This window comes from Pimephales promelas, chromosome 12 (genome assembly GCF_988280905.1).
Source record: "Pimephales promelas chromosome 12, fPimPro1.hap1.1, whole genome shotgun sequence".
Taxonomy (NCBI): domain Eukaryota; kingdom Metazoa; phylum Chordata; class Actinopteri; order Cypriniformes; family Leuciscidae; genus Pimephales; species Pimephales promelas.
In genome coordinates this window covers 20,942,643-20,959,540 of record NC_142780.1, presented here as the reverse complement: position 1 = coordinate 20,959,540, position 16,898 = coordinate 20,942,643, and the positions used below count along the sequence as shown (strand labels likewise).

The 16,898-nt window shown below is 38.9% G+C and overlaps 2 protein-coding genes across 2 annotated transcripts; both read right to left on the bottom strand.

Annotated features, from left to right (window-relative positions):
* Positions 1-1,176: 1,176 nt before the first annotated feature.
* LOC120484814 (uncharacterized) lies at positions 1,177-8,308 on the bottom strand. The gene is made up of 2 exons (XM_039680244.2): positions 7,847-8,308; positions 1,177-6,629 (listed from the first exon to the last, which is right to left on the bottom strand). Exons 1-2 carry the CDS (start codon positions 8,208-8,210, stop codon positions 2,488-2,490), a joined length of 4,506 nt encoding a protein of 1,501 aa, XP_039536178.2. The 5' UTR covers positions 8,211-8,308; the 3' UTR covers positions 1,177-2,487.
* A 2,941-nt stretch (positions 8,309-11,249) lies between these two features.
* LOC120484523 (uncharacterized) lies at positions 11,250-16,601 on the bottom strand. The gene is made up of 2 exons (XM_039679738.2): positions 16,169-16,601; positions 11,250-15,018 (listed from the first exon to the last, which is right to left on the bottom strand). Exons 1-2 carry the CDS (start codon positions 16,548-16,550, stop codon positions 11,411-11,413), a joined length of 3,990 nt encoding a protein of 1,329 aa, XP_039535672.2. The 5' UTR covers positions 16,551-16,601; the 3' UTR covers positions 11,250-11,410.
* Positions 16,602-16,898: the final 297 nt, after the last annotated feature.

Genomic DNA, 16,898 nt, shown 5'->3' with positions numbered 1-16,898 from the left:
TTCTAGCAGATATGTTGCATGTGTGTGTTTTTTGTTGTCATGGCAACGCAAGTGTCTTTTCAATCCCTCGCGAGAAAAGAGCAAAGCAAAATTCCAATGTCTGCTGCAACATTTTCCCAACTTAACTGTTTTAAAGGGATAGTTCACTTTGAAATTAATTTTTGATGTTTTAGCTGACCTCAAGGCCATCCAAGATGTAGGTGTCTTTGTTTCAGTATTTTCAATTTTGATATTTTTGGGTCAAACCGTTCTTGTCTGTCAGTCATATAATGGAGGTCTATGGGGTCCACCTCAAAGAGCATGCACAGAGAAGTCCAAATTAAACATGATTTAATGACTCGTAAATGTAAGTAGACATTTATGGCCTAAGACACGAAACGAGCAGAACAGAATTTATATCGTTTTTAGCTCTTGTAACCACAGTCACAAAGCGCCCGTGCCTTCAGATCACTTCAACGTGGCTGTGGTTACAAGAGCTAAAAACGATATAAATTCTGTTCCTTTTCTGACACAAACCGCTCGTTTCATGTCTCAGGCCATAAATGTCTACTTACATTTACGAGTCATTAAATCATGTTTAATTTGGACTTCTCTGTGCATGCTCTTTGAGGTGGACACCATAGACCTGCATTATATGACTGACAGACAACAACGGTTTGATCTAAAAATATCAAAATTGAAAATGCTGTGGAAACAAAGACACCTACATCTTGGATGCCCTCGAGGTAAGCTAAAACACATCAAAAATGTATTTCAAAGTGAACTATCCCTTTAATGTTTTATTGTAATGTTATTACAATTGTCATTGAAACACTAACATACTTCTACTGTATGAATAGCACTGCCTATTTAAAATAACAATAATTGCAAAGTTTCAAGGAAATTATCACAAGTTAAAAAGTGTATTTCAGCATGTGGCTTCTAGTTATTCAACAAATACATTAACATTTTTGGATTTATTTGTTATAAAAAGGCAGTCAGGCCAAGGCAAGAATATGTTACTCTGGAAATGGAAGGTCAATTTAAGCACAATGTAGAATACACTATTACATGCAGTGTTCTTTTTTTGTAAAGAGCATAATTTTGGCAACTTTAATGGATCATCCAGGTGTCTCAAAAATGGTTCTAGTGTGGTAGGATGTGTTTAGAATCACACACTACATAATGCAAACAATGGGTTTTATTAGCCAGCTACAACAAATATTTGCATGTAAGAACATTAAATAAATCTGCTGGTAAAATAAACTATTCATGTTAATATTTATCAGTTTTCCCAAGGACAAAAAGCATGCTAAATGCAAAAATATGTCATACCATTCAATGATACTGTACCACCAAATTGATCAATTAACAACCACGGCTTCTGTACCACCACTGTCATGTATAACAGCCAACATATCAGCTACATATTAATAAGCTGAAATTATGATCAATGACTCAACTTTATAAGGGAATTAAAAGATGGTTCTTTATTAACAAACCAACCCATAAACCTTTAATGTCACCACCCAGACAAGACAACAAAATGGAATGTTAATAAAACTATTCAATTTAATATCACAAGGTGATTCGGTTGTTCAAATAATTTGTCATTTTCTTTATGATTCATAATGCCATATACAGTACCTACACAAAAAACCTTGCTTCTGCTTTGACATTTGCATCTTATTCATACATTCTTGATGTCATTAACATGACTTCAGGGCAATTTCACAAGGAACATATAACATTATATCTAGAAAGGAAATCTTCATTTTCAAGAGAAACGTCAAACCCCAAATGTTTTCAAAAAGTAGAAAGATGAAAACTTTTAAAATGCAAACAGAAACCTAAATGCAACGGAATTATGGTCTGTGAAAATGTCATGTCAATGTCAATAGCAATTAAGGAACAATGGCACTGGCGTTAACAGAAGCTGTACAAATCCCAAATCAAAGTTTAGCATGACCACACGTGAGGCTTAAGCTGTAGGCTAATGCTTACAAAAAAAGATCTTCAAACAATTTTTGAAATAACATGTACAAAAAATATCTAGCAAAGAACTTGGTAGTTCAAATTAAGTACCCTTTACAAGTACAAGCCAGGTGATAGAAATCAACACAGACACAAAATTGAGCAGTCAAAAAAATGAGGTAAAGTAAATCTTTTAAAAACCTCTAAATAGATCGAACTCGGAGAGATCTAAATAGATTTTAAAGGGAATGATAGAAATGCACAGCTTTTATGCAAGTAATTACAACACATAATTTGGTTTAGAGGACATCTGCAATAATGCTATGGAGCCTTTTCTCTTAACAACAATTTCAGCAATTCTTTTTTAAAATGTATTTTAGAATTTAAAAGCTGATCGTGCCATTTTCCTTACTCCTTAAGCATACAGTCATATCACTCACAGCAGGTCACAAAACTCGATTAAATCAGTGCAGATGCAGTAAACAGTGTGTTAGATATCAATATCCCTCTCCATGCATTTTTTTTTCTCAAGTTTCAGAACCCACGTGCATGTTCAATATAATGCTGATGCAGTTCTGTTTCCTGTTTGAAGGAAATGCCACACTCAATGCATGTCAGGTTAGCAGCGTCTCTTACTTCAGAAACTGAGCTACTGTCTTTTAACTCTTTATCACCCAAGCACTCCTGATGGTGGTCGATAAGATTTCTGAGATCGCTAAATGTCTGTGAACACAGCGAACAATGGTACGGCTCCTCGTCCTTGTGAAGAGTCTGGTGCTGCTGCAACGCACGAGGTGACAAAAAGGTTTTTCCACATTGCTGACATTTATGGCTATTCGCTTGTGGACACACAAGGGCTACAGGCAGCTTGACTGTAGACTCAGATCTGTGTGATAAAGCCTGCTGGTTGTCTGAAGGCCCAGGTGCAAGGGAAGCACTCAGTCTGTATCGCAGCTCAGTTGGGAGACGCCGGCGCACTTCGTTGTGCCATGCGAGATGATGCTGCAGCTGGTTTTCAGTCCAGTAACCGCGGCAGCAAAGAGCGCAGCAGTGCGGACGAGTCTTCGCCACCTCCTTATGGGCGTTTAACTGTTCCTCGCTAGGAAACGCTTTAGCACATTTATCGCATTTGAAAAAACATTTAGCAAATTCGAAATTTCGATTGTGCTGTACGGGATCCTCCTCCGTAGATGCTTTCAGCTCTTTCTTGCTGGACGTTTTACGAAGGGGCCCTTCAGAAGCAAAGGGCTTTACAAATGCAGAGCGCTCTTCTTGAGAGGCAGTGGGTCGTTCACTAACCTTGTGGTGTTTCTGCCATTTGTGCGCACGAAGGCCACGTATGTTCAGGAAGCTCTTATCACAGTATGAGCATTGAAAGTGTTTTACCTCAGCCTTCTCTCGTTTGGCAACATCCATTTTAGATGCGTACAATAGTTTGACGGGTGGACCCGACTCATCTGCAGAGAGGATTTCAGACTGTCGTTTCTCAGTCTCAGTAGGCTTGCTGTGGTGGTCTGCAAAGTGAGATGTTAGAAGAGACCCACTTGAGAAAGACATTTGACAATCTGGACAGGTAAAAACACCATTTGTTTCGGCCACTTCGTGCTCTTTTTGGGGTTGAGTCTGCATGGTAGGGTGATGTAGTTGATGGCGGCGAAGAACACAAAGGTAGAAGAATCCTTTCCCGCATACATTGCATAAGTAAGGTCCACCATCCACACTTTTTTTTGAGTGTATCTTATTGGTCTTGGAGAGAAATCTGGCAAATTTTTTGTCCTTGTGCCACCGTTTATGTGTGCCAAGAGCTGAATTGGTGCTAAAATATCTTCCACATTCAGCACAAACAAAAGGCGATTTTGCCAAACACTTCTCTGGCTTTCCTTTACCAAGCTTTAATGGCTTTGCCGAATTGGATTTTAACTTTTTAGATTGGTGACCTTTACGATGAATTCGCTTGTGAAAATTTAGAGCACCAATTACAGAAAAGCTTCTGCTACATTCTTGACATTTGTATTTCAGATCTGAAGCTAAAGGTGTGTTTTGTTCTTTTTTAGAATCCTTTGAATGAGAAGTGTCAACAACATCTTTAGCTTTTTGGGAGGATGTGTCTTGCTCCTCTCTCTCAAAACATTCTTGTGGAAGTTCCACATTGTCCTGGGGTTTTACACAGTGCTTCTGATGATTTTGTAGTATCGACTCAGATGCAAAAAAAGAGTAGCATGTCGGGCATTGAGGTCGCTCAGAGGAGTCAGAGTCCATCAAAGGAAGGCCAGTTTCAAAACCATGACTTTTCATGTGAAACTGGAGGGCCATGGCACGCGAGAAAACTTTTGCACAGTCGGGACATTGGTAGGAGTTCTTTTTCAACTGCTGGACTTGATAGTCAAAAGATTTGACAGCAGGTTGGGTGTCATGGACAAGTTTGTGTTTAAGAAAACAACCTAGCATGTGGTATGATTTGCCGCACACCTCGCATACGTGTTCCTCTCTTGAATTCATAGGGTGCACTCTTCTATAACCACCCCTCCGACCCCTTTTCTTCCGTCGTATGTGACAGTTCTCAGTGTCAGGCGTACCAGGGGCCCTTGTTTCGAAATGTGCACACTCTGAGTGGTTTTGTTTGTGATGACAGAAAGCACCCAAAGACCAAAAACCTTTACCACACTTTTTACAGTGATAAACCTTTGGGCCCAAAAGTGACTTGGTTGGGTTGAAATTCTTTCTCTTTTCATCTTTGGCACCGCCAGAGCACACCTTCAGATGGTTGTACAGACCACTTGGGGTCGTATAGCTCTTGTCACACTGCACGCAAGCAAAGGTCTTTTTTTTTCTATCGTGATGCTGTTGGTGAGAATGCAGTGCAGATAGTCGGGAAAAACACATGCCACACTCTTCACATTTAATGTTGTTCTTCTGCAGATTTTCAAGTTGGTATGAAATAGACTTGTACGCCACTTTATCCTCATGCTTTACTGTGTTAAAGCAATCAGCACTCTTGGAAGGACTTTCATGACCAAACACATTGCATGTTAAAAGTTCCTTCTTTGTTGGCGTCACTACGTTAAACTTCTGCCTCCTATCCGATTTTTTTCCCATGCATCCCTTGTGCCAAAGTATGTGACAGCGCAAGGACGAACCCTTGACAAATTTACGATCACAGTGTGGACAATTATACTTCGCCTCTTGGGGACGGCTTTTGCTCAAGAGTTGCGCATTTGTTAATGGTTCATCGTTTAAATGCTCATAATCAATCTGTACAATTTTGACATCAATCTCTGGATTCAACTGCAGGGATGAGGTGGATTCAGCTGTCTGACTCAAATTGAAGCCCAAGTCATCTTTTTCCTCTTGGTCTGATTCACACACTAACTCAAGATCAGGATTTTGATCCCGAGAGAAACCACTGTTGTTCTCATAATCATCTGAAGCCGTGATATGGACAACTTCATAATCAACATCAATGGCCCCATCCTCTTCTACTGTGTCGGTGAGGTTAAAATCTTTCTTTTGAACTTGAGCGTGTGAGGTCTCCACAGAATGAATAACCACACTGTCGGCATTGTCATTCTGGTTTATTTTTAATGTGTGAGTGGCTGTGCTCATCTCAGGCTTCTTCTCCATGATGTCGCCGAAGACATCAGTATGACAGAGCTGATGCGACTGCAGGGCGGATGCTCGCGAGAACCGACGACCACACTCCGGACACTCAAAAGCCTTCTTCTTGAGCTGAATAACTTGATGAAGGAATGATTTCGCTGGCAGCTCTTCACTGTGCGCCAATCGCTGATGCTTATTGTAAAATGTGAGGGAAGTGAAGACCTTGCCGCACTCTGTACATTTATATGGCTCGCCATTGCAGACAAGTTGTGCCCGTCTTTTATGCCAACGCTGATGGCACAACAGAGCCACAGAGCTAACGAAGGTCTTGCCACATTCAGAGCAAACAAACGAATGCTTAATTTCCTCCTTCACCTTCCCATCTGAACAGCTGGTTGAGAATCTCTTGTGAGTACTGAGACCACACATGGCGCGAAAAGATTTGCCACAGAAGCACTGAAAAACTTTTTGCTCATGCCCCTCAGGCTGTTCAGAGCTTGTGCCGTTGTCTTCAGTTTGACCTGGAGACTCATTAAGTGGCATAGGTTTCTCAGTTTCACAGGTTTTGGATTTAACCAGCTTTACCTCATGACAACGACGATGTGCGTCAAGAGCCGAAGCCCGAGAGTAACAGCGTCCACAGGTGGGGCACTGAAATGACTTTTTCTTTAGATGAGCAAGCTGATGAAACACAGACTTTGAGGCCTGCTTATGTGAACGCTGATGGTTGAGACACTGACCAACAGTCGTATAAGCTTTACCACAATCCTTGCATTCAAAAAGCTTCTGTCTTCCTGCACCCTCACCAAAGCCGTCACCTGCCCCCTGTTTAATGTCTTGATTGCGATGCTTCAGTTGATGGGTGAAAAAGCCTTTCGAGCTTGAGAACTTTTGTCCACACAGAGCACAGAACAACGTTCTTCGGCCTCCGTCGGTCGAGATGAGCAGGTCATCCCACTGCGAATCTGTGTCCAGGCAGACTATGGGACCATCATGGATATGCTCGCTGCGATGCTCCAAGTAATCCTCCTTATTCCCAAATGCCTCACTGCAATCTTCACAGTGAAATGGCCTATCCCCTAAAAATACAAGAGGGGAAAATGGGAGGTCAGGGTGAGTCCTGTGGCCAGAGAGAAAAAAATAAAAAATAAACAGTGTACAGAACAAACTAATTAAAATGAGAAGACCCCTTACGCTCCAAATAATGAAGAAAAAAAAACAAAAAAAAAAACAAACAAATAATAATAATAATCAAATTTGCATTGTGTATTGCAACCATCAGACATAATTTATCCATAACAAATGATAAGGGGAAAAAAACCAAATACAATCTACTGTTTTTATGCAACTTCGGTTCCTAATAAGAAAAAAAAAAAAAAAAAAAAAACACACACAACAATAAAACTACAAAATAAAGGTTAGAATGATTTCATTGTTTAAATTTTACACAACTGTAAATTAAGACGGTCTGGCAGGCAGCTTTGTTAAAGAAACCTGTTGTCAATTCGGCTTCTGGTTTGATTTATTTGTTCCACCTCAAATGAATACCAAAGATATTGACATTGACCATGATATGACCCAATAAGTCACATTATTAAAATTAATAAAATATTAAAATACATTTCACAAACATATTAGGCCTATATAGAGAATTAAAACAGAAAAATCGTGTCTTAAAACTATATTTAATTTCGCCTTTAATTTTATTGTTTTACGCACATGCGCAATTCAAAGGTTGAGTAAAGACTGCCATCTACTGCAAAACGGCGATACTGCAATATAAATTAAGGTGGAGTAGATTAAATTAACCAGTAGCCAACATCTCGTCGCCTACTACAATGTCTGCTCAGAAATGAAAAAAAAAAAAAATGGTTAGACGAACATCTCAGCGTTGTGAAATGCCAGCCAAATCAGTCAACCATAATACTAAAATGTAACGACCGGCAGGAAGCAAAACATGGTTAAAAATAAAAATCCTCATGGACATGCAGTTCTGCGCCTTTTTTGTCATTCCTCGTGACGACACGTCTCCATTGGTGCAAATTAACCCAGCTGTTTTAACGCAAAATATAAACCATAATAAGTAAGACACACATCTAAATTAAGTACAATTATATGAAAACAAAATATGATGCAAAGGTTGTGTGCAGTAGTTACTCCTAAAATGTGGGAGATGGTGTTAATTTAATTTTAGGGGACTTTATATACCTTCTTGATTTGTTTTCAAGTTAAAAGATAACTAGTAGGTAGGGACTAACTGAAAGGTCGTTGTTGTCATAAAAAAAAAGTTGCTTACCTTCGGTACTTCCATCTCTCTCAGACGAGTCTCCTGTACTGGTAAATATATCAGCCAAATCTCCTTCCTCAACCTCGTCCACATGTACAACCACACATTCATCTTCCTCCACTTGCTCTGTTTTAATCTTCATGGGTGGAAATGCAGCATTGGCTCCAACAACTTCGGCGTGGTCCTGGGCTTTCAATTTAGGGCCACGGGGACATATTTCCATTTCTCCGCCCGTGTTTCTAGCATTACTGGCTTTGCTATTGCTCACTGGATCGATGTTTACATCTTGGGCTGAACGTTTCGCATGTTCAGAAGACAAATTTTCATTATTTGATTGCAAACTGCACTCCTTTTCCGAATAAACCGCAGCCATAATGGCTATAGCCAGCTCAGGCTTACGATGGGAAAGGTACCGCACTTTTCGCGGTAAAGGACAGTGTGTTGTTGTTGGGGGAGACAAATTTACGAAACCTACTATGGCGAAACGTTAGCTCATGAATATTAATTAGGCTACGTTCCTTCTGGCTCCATCACACATGACGTCTGCCTGAACAAATTCCATAGGCGCAATATATGATCAGATACGATATATAGAATAGTAAGATATAATAGGATGTGATAATACGATATTCATTGATAAAAGCTATTATATATATATATATATACATGAAATAAGGAATTATATGGGCGGGGCTTAGCGGCCCGGAAGCTGTTTGTAATTTTTTTTTACAATCTAGGAGGTAATTTCGCGGGTCATGTCATTTATCTAAATTAATCTCCTTATTTATTATTATTATTTTTTTACATGCATTTTTCATTATATATTTTCAGTTCAAATGTTATATCTGTGTCGATTGTGAAAAACGTTGTCCATTTATTTTTGTAGGCTTCATGTAGATGTAATTGAAACGTTGGGTTTATATACAATCCTTCAAGAAGACAAACACGTTCTGAGATTTGTATGTGTATGGAATATGGGCAGGATGAATTTCAGGTGTACATGTACATTTTACAATAACAAAAGAATCCAGTTCAAAATGGCCATGGCAGCAATCCCTACGCCAATGGGTACAAGTCGGTACAAGTGGGCTAACGTTACAGCGGGGTTGTAAAGGCGCATTTGATTTTATTCGTTATGGCACAACAATTCAGCTCAATACTTTTTATAACAACCGCGTTTGACTCATAGGTTTGACTATGCACGTTGAAATGTGTCTCTTCCTTTACAGCGATCTCGGACAGCAAAGTTGATTTATTTAATGTTTTTAAAGTGTTGTAAATGTAAGTTAGCAAATGGGAATCGATAAAATTACTATATTTTGAGACAAAAGTCTTGTTAATGTTTTTCAGTTTTGTTCAAGGTATATAAAGCAACTGTTTTTCAATAATTGTAAAACTATGGCATTTGGAGGCAAACAGCGCCCCTGCCGTTGTAAATGAACAATAATTAACGTGATAATAAATAGCTTTTCTACTTGTTGACATGACATTGTTAGATTTAGATGGTAAATATATATTAAGTAGGTGTCCAACTTAGAGATAATTACTATATTTATAATGAAACCACCTTATTTAAAAAAAAAAAATTACTTATATGTAATAAAATCACATTTAGTGTTACTACTGTGAAGTTATATTAAATTATAATGGGATCTCATTAAATGCTCTCAGAATCTTTACTTTTTAAAATAATTTTGTTCCTGTGAACATGAACATATTTTAATGAGTGTCCTATATTTATTGACAAAAAACACGTTATTTTATTATCAAAATAAACAGAAAACAGCACAAACTCAACTATGATTTTTGAACAAGTCTTAACTTTTAGCCTATATTCCTCAAAACATTTTACTTTAGATTCAGTATGTGGGTAAAAGACCCACCTTGCCACCTCATATATTTAAAAGATTTTTAAACAAAACAAACCACTTTCATTATTTATTTTCATACAAAAGCTATTGCTCCATCAATGTTCAATACAAAAAATATTTCTACAGTCATACTCTATTGGAGAAGTGAAAGGCACATTTTATTTTATTTAGGTGTGCCGTTTAGACCATTGTATCAATCTATTCAGTCTTTATACTTCCTGTACAATGTTTACAATATAAACCAACAAATGTGTAATCTTTCAGGTCTCTATCCCATAAAGTATGAGGATGGCTGTTATTATAATTAAGTGTTATTATAATTAATTATAATTATGGAGGATGGCTGTTACTATAATTAATTACTGCCATAATTATTGTAATTATGGCAGTAATTAAAAAAATCTATATTTTTTTTTGTTCAACGAAAAATGTAAATTAAATTAATATATAACATATTAATTTAATTAATTATATATTTAATTATATATATAATATATCATATAATTAATATAAAAACAATTACAAAACAAAACAATTGCATACACAAGAGTACACACAAACACATACTTGATTCAATGAAGCTGAAACCACTGGATATAATTATATATGTATAAAAATCAGGCATTTCAATGACTTGCAACTTCAACATAGTTACATACAACAATAATGATTTAAGGTAAAATTATGAAATACATGCACTTTATTAAATGTTAACATAAATTTAAACAATTGACTAAATTATATACGTTTTTTTTAAAGCACCAACATCCTCGAATCAGTATTTTGTGCATTTAAATGAAACGTTAAATTACTATTAATATTTAAAATGAATTTTTATTTATTTTGTCTAATTTTATATTAATAATAAAAGTTTAACAACCGGTGAAAACAATCTAAACTTGAAATGTCAAATGTATTACAGATTATCAGAAGGTTATGGCACATCATTGCATGACAATTACGTCCTTGTGAATCTGAAATCCTATTTGAACTCCATCATGATGACCATAAGATAACAATTTTTGTATAAAGCAAAAAGTTAAGGCAAAAAAGTGCATGATTGAATTTGAATTCAATATGTACTGAAGTTACGCAAACACTGCAGTTCCCCAAGTCCCCCTGTACTCAAAAATTGCATCCCTTGTAACTAATCTTTATCACCAAAATGACATTCAAAGTTTTTCCCCCCTGTGAATGGTTTTATTTATGCCTTAAAATGGCTTTAATAGAACTATACACCCTTCATTTAATAAGCACGAATCTATTAATATGCAAATCAGCCCTGCCTCCACACACTCACACCAGCTGTACAAGCCGATGTATCAGAATGGGAATGCGTTTTAACGGCAATTAATATGATTAGCCTTTTGCTTGACTACGTTATCAAACACTAATAATATGTTATTTCACAAACCATGTTCCCGATCGCCATCTTCGAGTCAGTTAGCTGCCTTCAAAAAAAAAAAAAAAAAAAAAAATCAGCAAAACTTTCACCACAGGGGGTCTTTTAGGGGGATAACAAAGCACACAAAACTAGTATATAAGTTCAGCTGGAAAATTTAATAACTGAATAAAAACATTAATACATTTTTAAATCATCATGACACACTCCAGCAGCTTGACAGCAATGTACAATAAAACAGCAAAGAGACAGTCTAAACTGAGCTATTGTTGCTTTGTATATCATTTCTAAAAATCTAACTCAGACATCTCGCTGTGCATGTTGCATATAATGCATTTGTAATTCTAGTTCTCCAGGCAAAGAACAACCACATATCATGCACTGGAACAGGTGATCTGGGGCAAAAGGCATTTTATTCCCCATTTTGTGTAGATCAGTTTGTTGGGCATACTGAGGTAAGTTTGTTACTTGTGACATGAGTGGTATCTCATTTATGTTTCCCTGTGAGGTGAAGAAGATGCCTTGTGGTAACGGACCTGGAAGTTGCCTTCCAACAGAATGCATAGGATGTGGAGCAGGTAAATTTAGAGCCGGTGGAGGAAAAGGTGGTGAGATAAAAGATGGAGGGCTATTTAAAGGAATCCGCTGGCCAGAAATTAGAGTTACGTGCTGTTGGATGTGGCCTTGTTGAACCGGTCCATTTACAAGGGTTTGAGAAACGACTGGAGTAGCCTGAAACCCCCACATCGGAGTTCTGTCCCCAAGAGGAAAAGGAGCAGGTGCAAACGGAATGTTCAGGGGTCCCATCTGGTTTGGTGGAGTTGCACTTACCCAAGTAGGAGGTATTTGAGGCTGTTCCTGGAGTTGTGGCTGATGAAGCTGCTGTTGAAGAAGCTGCTGTTGTAGCTGCATTTGTTGAGGCAAGTGCTGGATTATTCTGCTTTGCTGCTTCTCTAACGCATCCCCAGGTATTTCTTGTAAGCTCACAGTTGTAGACATTTCTAAAGAGGATTTCATTCCCCATGGATTAGTATTCGGTAGAACGGAAGCACCAGCAGATAGCACTACACCACCTGCCTGACCCATTTCTGTTTTAGTCAGACCAGAGGAATTTGGCATTTGCAAGTCATGAGTGAGTTTATCAGATTTGTTGTTGGGTGATGCATCCAAATCAACAGTTCCTTTACCATCTTCTGACGCATTATTGAACAGTTCTGGATTAGACGTTTGCACTGAATCACAGAGTACTGGCCATTGCGACTGCTTGTCTTGCATGGACCTCGGTGACTGCATTTTCACATTCAGAGGTGAAGGCCTGTCCATGTGGTGTTGTGATTCTGATGAGGTCTTCTGCAGAGTGGAGTTTGGAGTATTCACCCAGAGAGAAGGATGCTTGCCCTTTTGCTCTGCTTCAGATACATTTATCTCGGAGTAATGATTAGGTTGTGTTGACATGGGTACACTTGCTTGAGAATGTTGCTGCTGGTGCATGAGCTCTGGGAGATCCTCACATTTAGGCAAGATCGTCTTAAGGTGACTTCCTGGCCACTGCATCTGCACTGAATTAGTTTGCTGAGCATCCAATGAACTGGTGGGCTTCTGAGAGAGAAGCAGCTCTTCTGATGAAGGCGCCATTTGTAGCTGCCATTCTTGCTGCAACGGAACCTGCTGGGAATGATTTCTCGCTCTCAGCTGCATCTGTTCACGTCTATTTGCATTGAAGCTACTGGATTGTTGTGGAACCACATTTGGCAACAGTGTTTCTGGTACGATTCTACCAGGTAGAGGTGCCGTCCTTCCAATGTCTCGATCTAACCTTGGCCTACCTCTCCTGCCTGTACCGACTCTACCTCTTTGAGAATGTATGGACAGTGAATAACTGTGACTCTGACCTTGCCGTTTACGCATATGAATCTTTTGATGCACAAGCAGACTGCTAAGCCAAGGGAATGACTTGTGGCACTCTTGGCAGCGGTGGGGTCTCTCCCCTGTATGAGTGTTTAGATGATCTCGGAGCAAGTAGGCCAAAGCAAAGCTCTTGTCACACATATGACACTTGTAAGGTTTCTCTCCTGTATGGGAAAGCATGTGCCGCTGGAGCTGACTCTCATCACTGTAGCCCTTACGGCACTGCGTGCAGCGAAACGGCTTTTGTTGATGCAGCCGCTGGTGCGTTTTCATGTTATGATGAAATGCAAAATCCTTTCCACAGTCTGGGCATTTGTATGGCTTTTTGCCGGTGTGGATAATCGAATGCTGCTGCAAATAGCTACTAAATCTAAAGGACTTTTTACACACTTGACACTGGTAACCCTTGTTGTGTATTCGCATGTGGAGCTCTAACACTGAACGGTAACGAAAGCACTTTCCACAGTCTCGACACCTGAAAGGTTTCTTCTCTGTTTGGTTCTCCAAACCCCCTCCTCCTGACATGCTGTCAATATCGGCCTCATCCATTCCAAAATCCTGCTTTTCAAGTACTGCTTTAACCTGATTTGTGATATGCGTTGCGTTGATACCCAAAATGTTTGTCATATGTGTTTGCGAATGGGACTGCAGGAGAGATTCGGTCTGGAATTTGAGAGGACAATATTGGCATGCATAGACCTTATCGAATCTCTTGCCATTGCTCATTCTTTCATACTCTGCTTCATGGATTAACATGTGTGCTCTTAAATCAGACGCTTTATAGAAAATTTGAGGGCATAGAGGACAGTTGCGCTGCTGCTCAAATTTTGCGTTTTCTTTACCTACTTGCCCCACAGAAGATACATCATGGTTTGCAATACGTGCCTCTGACCTAGCCGAGATCTTTTTGTGTTGTCGACAATGTGCTCGCATGTTTTGCGCGAAAGCGAATGCTTTTCCACAGTACGAGCAGTGGTAAGGCTTTCGGCCGGTGTGGAGATACTGGTGCTGTTGCAAAAGGCTGCTGTATTTGAAGCTCTTCCCACAGATTTTGCACAGGTGGGCTCTTTCTTCCATGTGCCTGCGTCGATGGTCCTCCATAACGTAGCGATGCTTAAAGACCATACTACAATCTGGACACTCATACGGCTTCAGTGCAGCGTGGGATCGTTGGTGGATATGCAGCGTCCCCAAACTCTGAAAGCCTTTGTTGCACTCCAGGCATCGATAAGGACTGTCTAATGAGTGACTCTGCATGTGGGCATTGATGGACACCCTATACTGGAACTCTTTGCGGCACAGAGGGCAGCGAAAAGGCTTCTCCACAGTCTGCTCACAAGCATGAATCCTTAATCGCATCATTGTCGAGAAACACATACCGCAATGCTCACACACAAATCTCCTCCGTTCCTTGTACATAATCTTAGAGCGGTTGGAATGAGACACACTTGGTTGGCTGTTTTCTTTATGAATACTGCGGTGTTTGATGAGGTCACTTCGATGCTGAAAAGTGATGCCGCATTCTTTACAAACAAGGGAAGCCTGCTCATCCTGATGCATGTGGAAGTGTCGATGGAGGTTGTACGTTTCGCGGCGTGTAAACTTTTTACCGCACTCATTGCATTCCAGCCGGCTTTTCCTTCGTTTTACAACTCTACCTGTCCCGTCACTCTTAGATTCATCTTCCTTCTCTTCGGTGTTGTCCTTATCCTTCTCCGTGCCTTTGGGATCTCCTTTGTCTTCTGTCTCTCCTTCTGTGCTTTGTGCATCCTTCTCTTCTGTGTTGTCCTTAACCTTCTCCATGCTTTTAGGATAACCTTTGTCCTCCATCTCCACTTCTGTGCTTTGTGTTACCTCTCCATGAGACTTTGATTCTTCACTTACACTTTTCGACTCTTCATCTTGTTTTGGTGGGTGTTCCTCCTCTCTAGCAAGCTTTAAGTCTTTGCTGACATTTTCTATAGTTTTGTCTGCCGTTTCATCTTTGTTGTTTTCTTGCCCTGCGGAATGACAGGAATGAAAACATTAGGTGTAATTTGCAATGTAAAACCACAACATGTAGAAGTCATTCAGATAAATAATTGCAATAACCTATTTAGATTCATTTAATGTTGTAAAAAAGGAGTAGATAATCTAAAAAGCTATTATATACTACCACCGTTATTGTCCAAGAAAAAAAAAAGAGTTTAAGTTAACTAAATACACACTGCATTTGTGTAACAACATGCTCATTAAACAGTCTATTATAGGCTTTTCAGCAAGCAATAATTACAAAACATAAAAAAATAATTAAACAGCAAATATGTAAAAGGTAAACCTTTGTTTTGATCAACAAATATTGTAATTAATATACAATATAAATTTATAAAATGTAAAACAAATGACTTGCCCTGACTTCATTGACATTTAATTTTCATGACATTCATGAAAAATACCCTTGTGCTGATAACATGATTAAACCTTTCAGCTAAAATCCATCTTCATTATATAGCTGGCACATGCCTGATTATTGACATCACATGACATTGGTGAGGTGTTAAATCAGGTACAGGGCTGTGTACTTCATGGCTTTAATGTGATAAAGAATTACAATAATAAGAAGCATTGCAAATGACCAATAAAAAAATGATGGAGGTGAATTGATTTAAGGTTGTTGATTATAGCCCACAGATGCAATGTATGTTGTGTTTATTGCAACTTATGCAAATGGATATGTCTATTCAAAATTTCTACTTACAATAAGAAATATATACTCTTTTGTTATCATGTCATGGCTTGTCTCACAAGGACAGTTCAATCATTCTTTTTAATTAAACCTGATACGCGGAAAATGTATTTAAATGACCTTTTGAGGTGTTGTATGCAATTCCATCTAATTAAAACTCTAAAACGGATCTTAATTTACAAGCATGAAAGGGTTAAACAAGCAGTTTTGTTTCTGATTGGGTTAGAACAAGCCAATTGCAGAGTAATTAATTGCTGCCACCCAAAAAAAAAAAAAAAAAAAAAAAAAACGCTCCACGAGATGATCTCTCCACGGCTGAATATATGTGTCTGTGTGTGTGTGTGTGTGTGTGTGAAGTCTAAGCGATCTTTAAGAGAGCGCTGCGTTGCATTTACTGTCTGCCCTTGGTGCAAAGTTGTACTTACCGATGTTTTCATTGTGCAAACGATCCGAGGTCTCCCCGCAGTCAGTTGCGGGCTCAGCTGAAACAAGGTCACCGTTATTTTCGAAAAGCACATCCGTCTTTTGCTCGTCCGCCGTAAATTTCCTATTACATGACATTCCTGATTCATCTTTGTTGCGTGGTGAAAGAGCAGCGCCATGTGGAGATGAATTTTCACTTGCTGGCGAAGACGGAACACTAGGCTCTGTCGCTCCTTTTACGCCGCTGCCTTGTGCACAAACCTCCGCGTCACAACCAGCGACTGTAGAAGATGCAGGTTGTAGGTCAGGTTTATTTTCAGCGAGTGAACCGTTAATGAGTTTATTATCTAATGGCTGTTCGGATTCAGACATTACAGTAGCCATTTTCACATTTTCTTTCTCTTTTCTCCACCCCTAAAAACATGGAAGCCAGCGATTGATTGGAAGTCTGTAGTTACGTCACATGCGCTCTCTGCGACTACATTTAAAGCGACATCTTTCGATAAGCGAATATGGGTGCGAATCTGCGACTCTGCATCTTAGATTTACATATTAATATAGTAGATTTATTGATTACCGTGATCATGCCATGTGTTTACCGAATGTATTCACGTCCTTTTTGTGTAGATTTAGTAATGAATATAGGCCTATGCATTTTTAACTCTTTAGTAATCTGATTACAATTTACAGGAAAAGGCAATAACATCCACCTGGGGCCATTAAAAAATCACA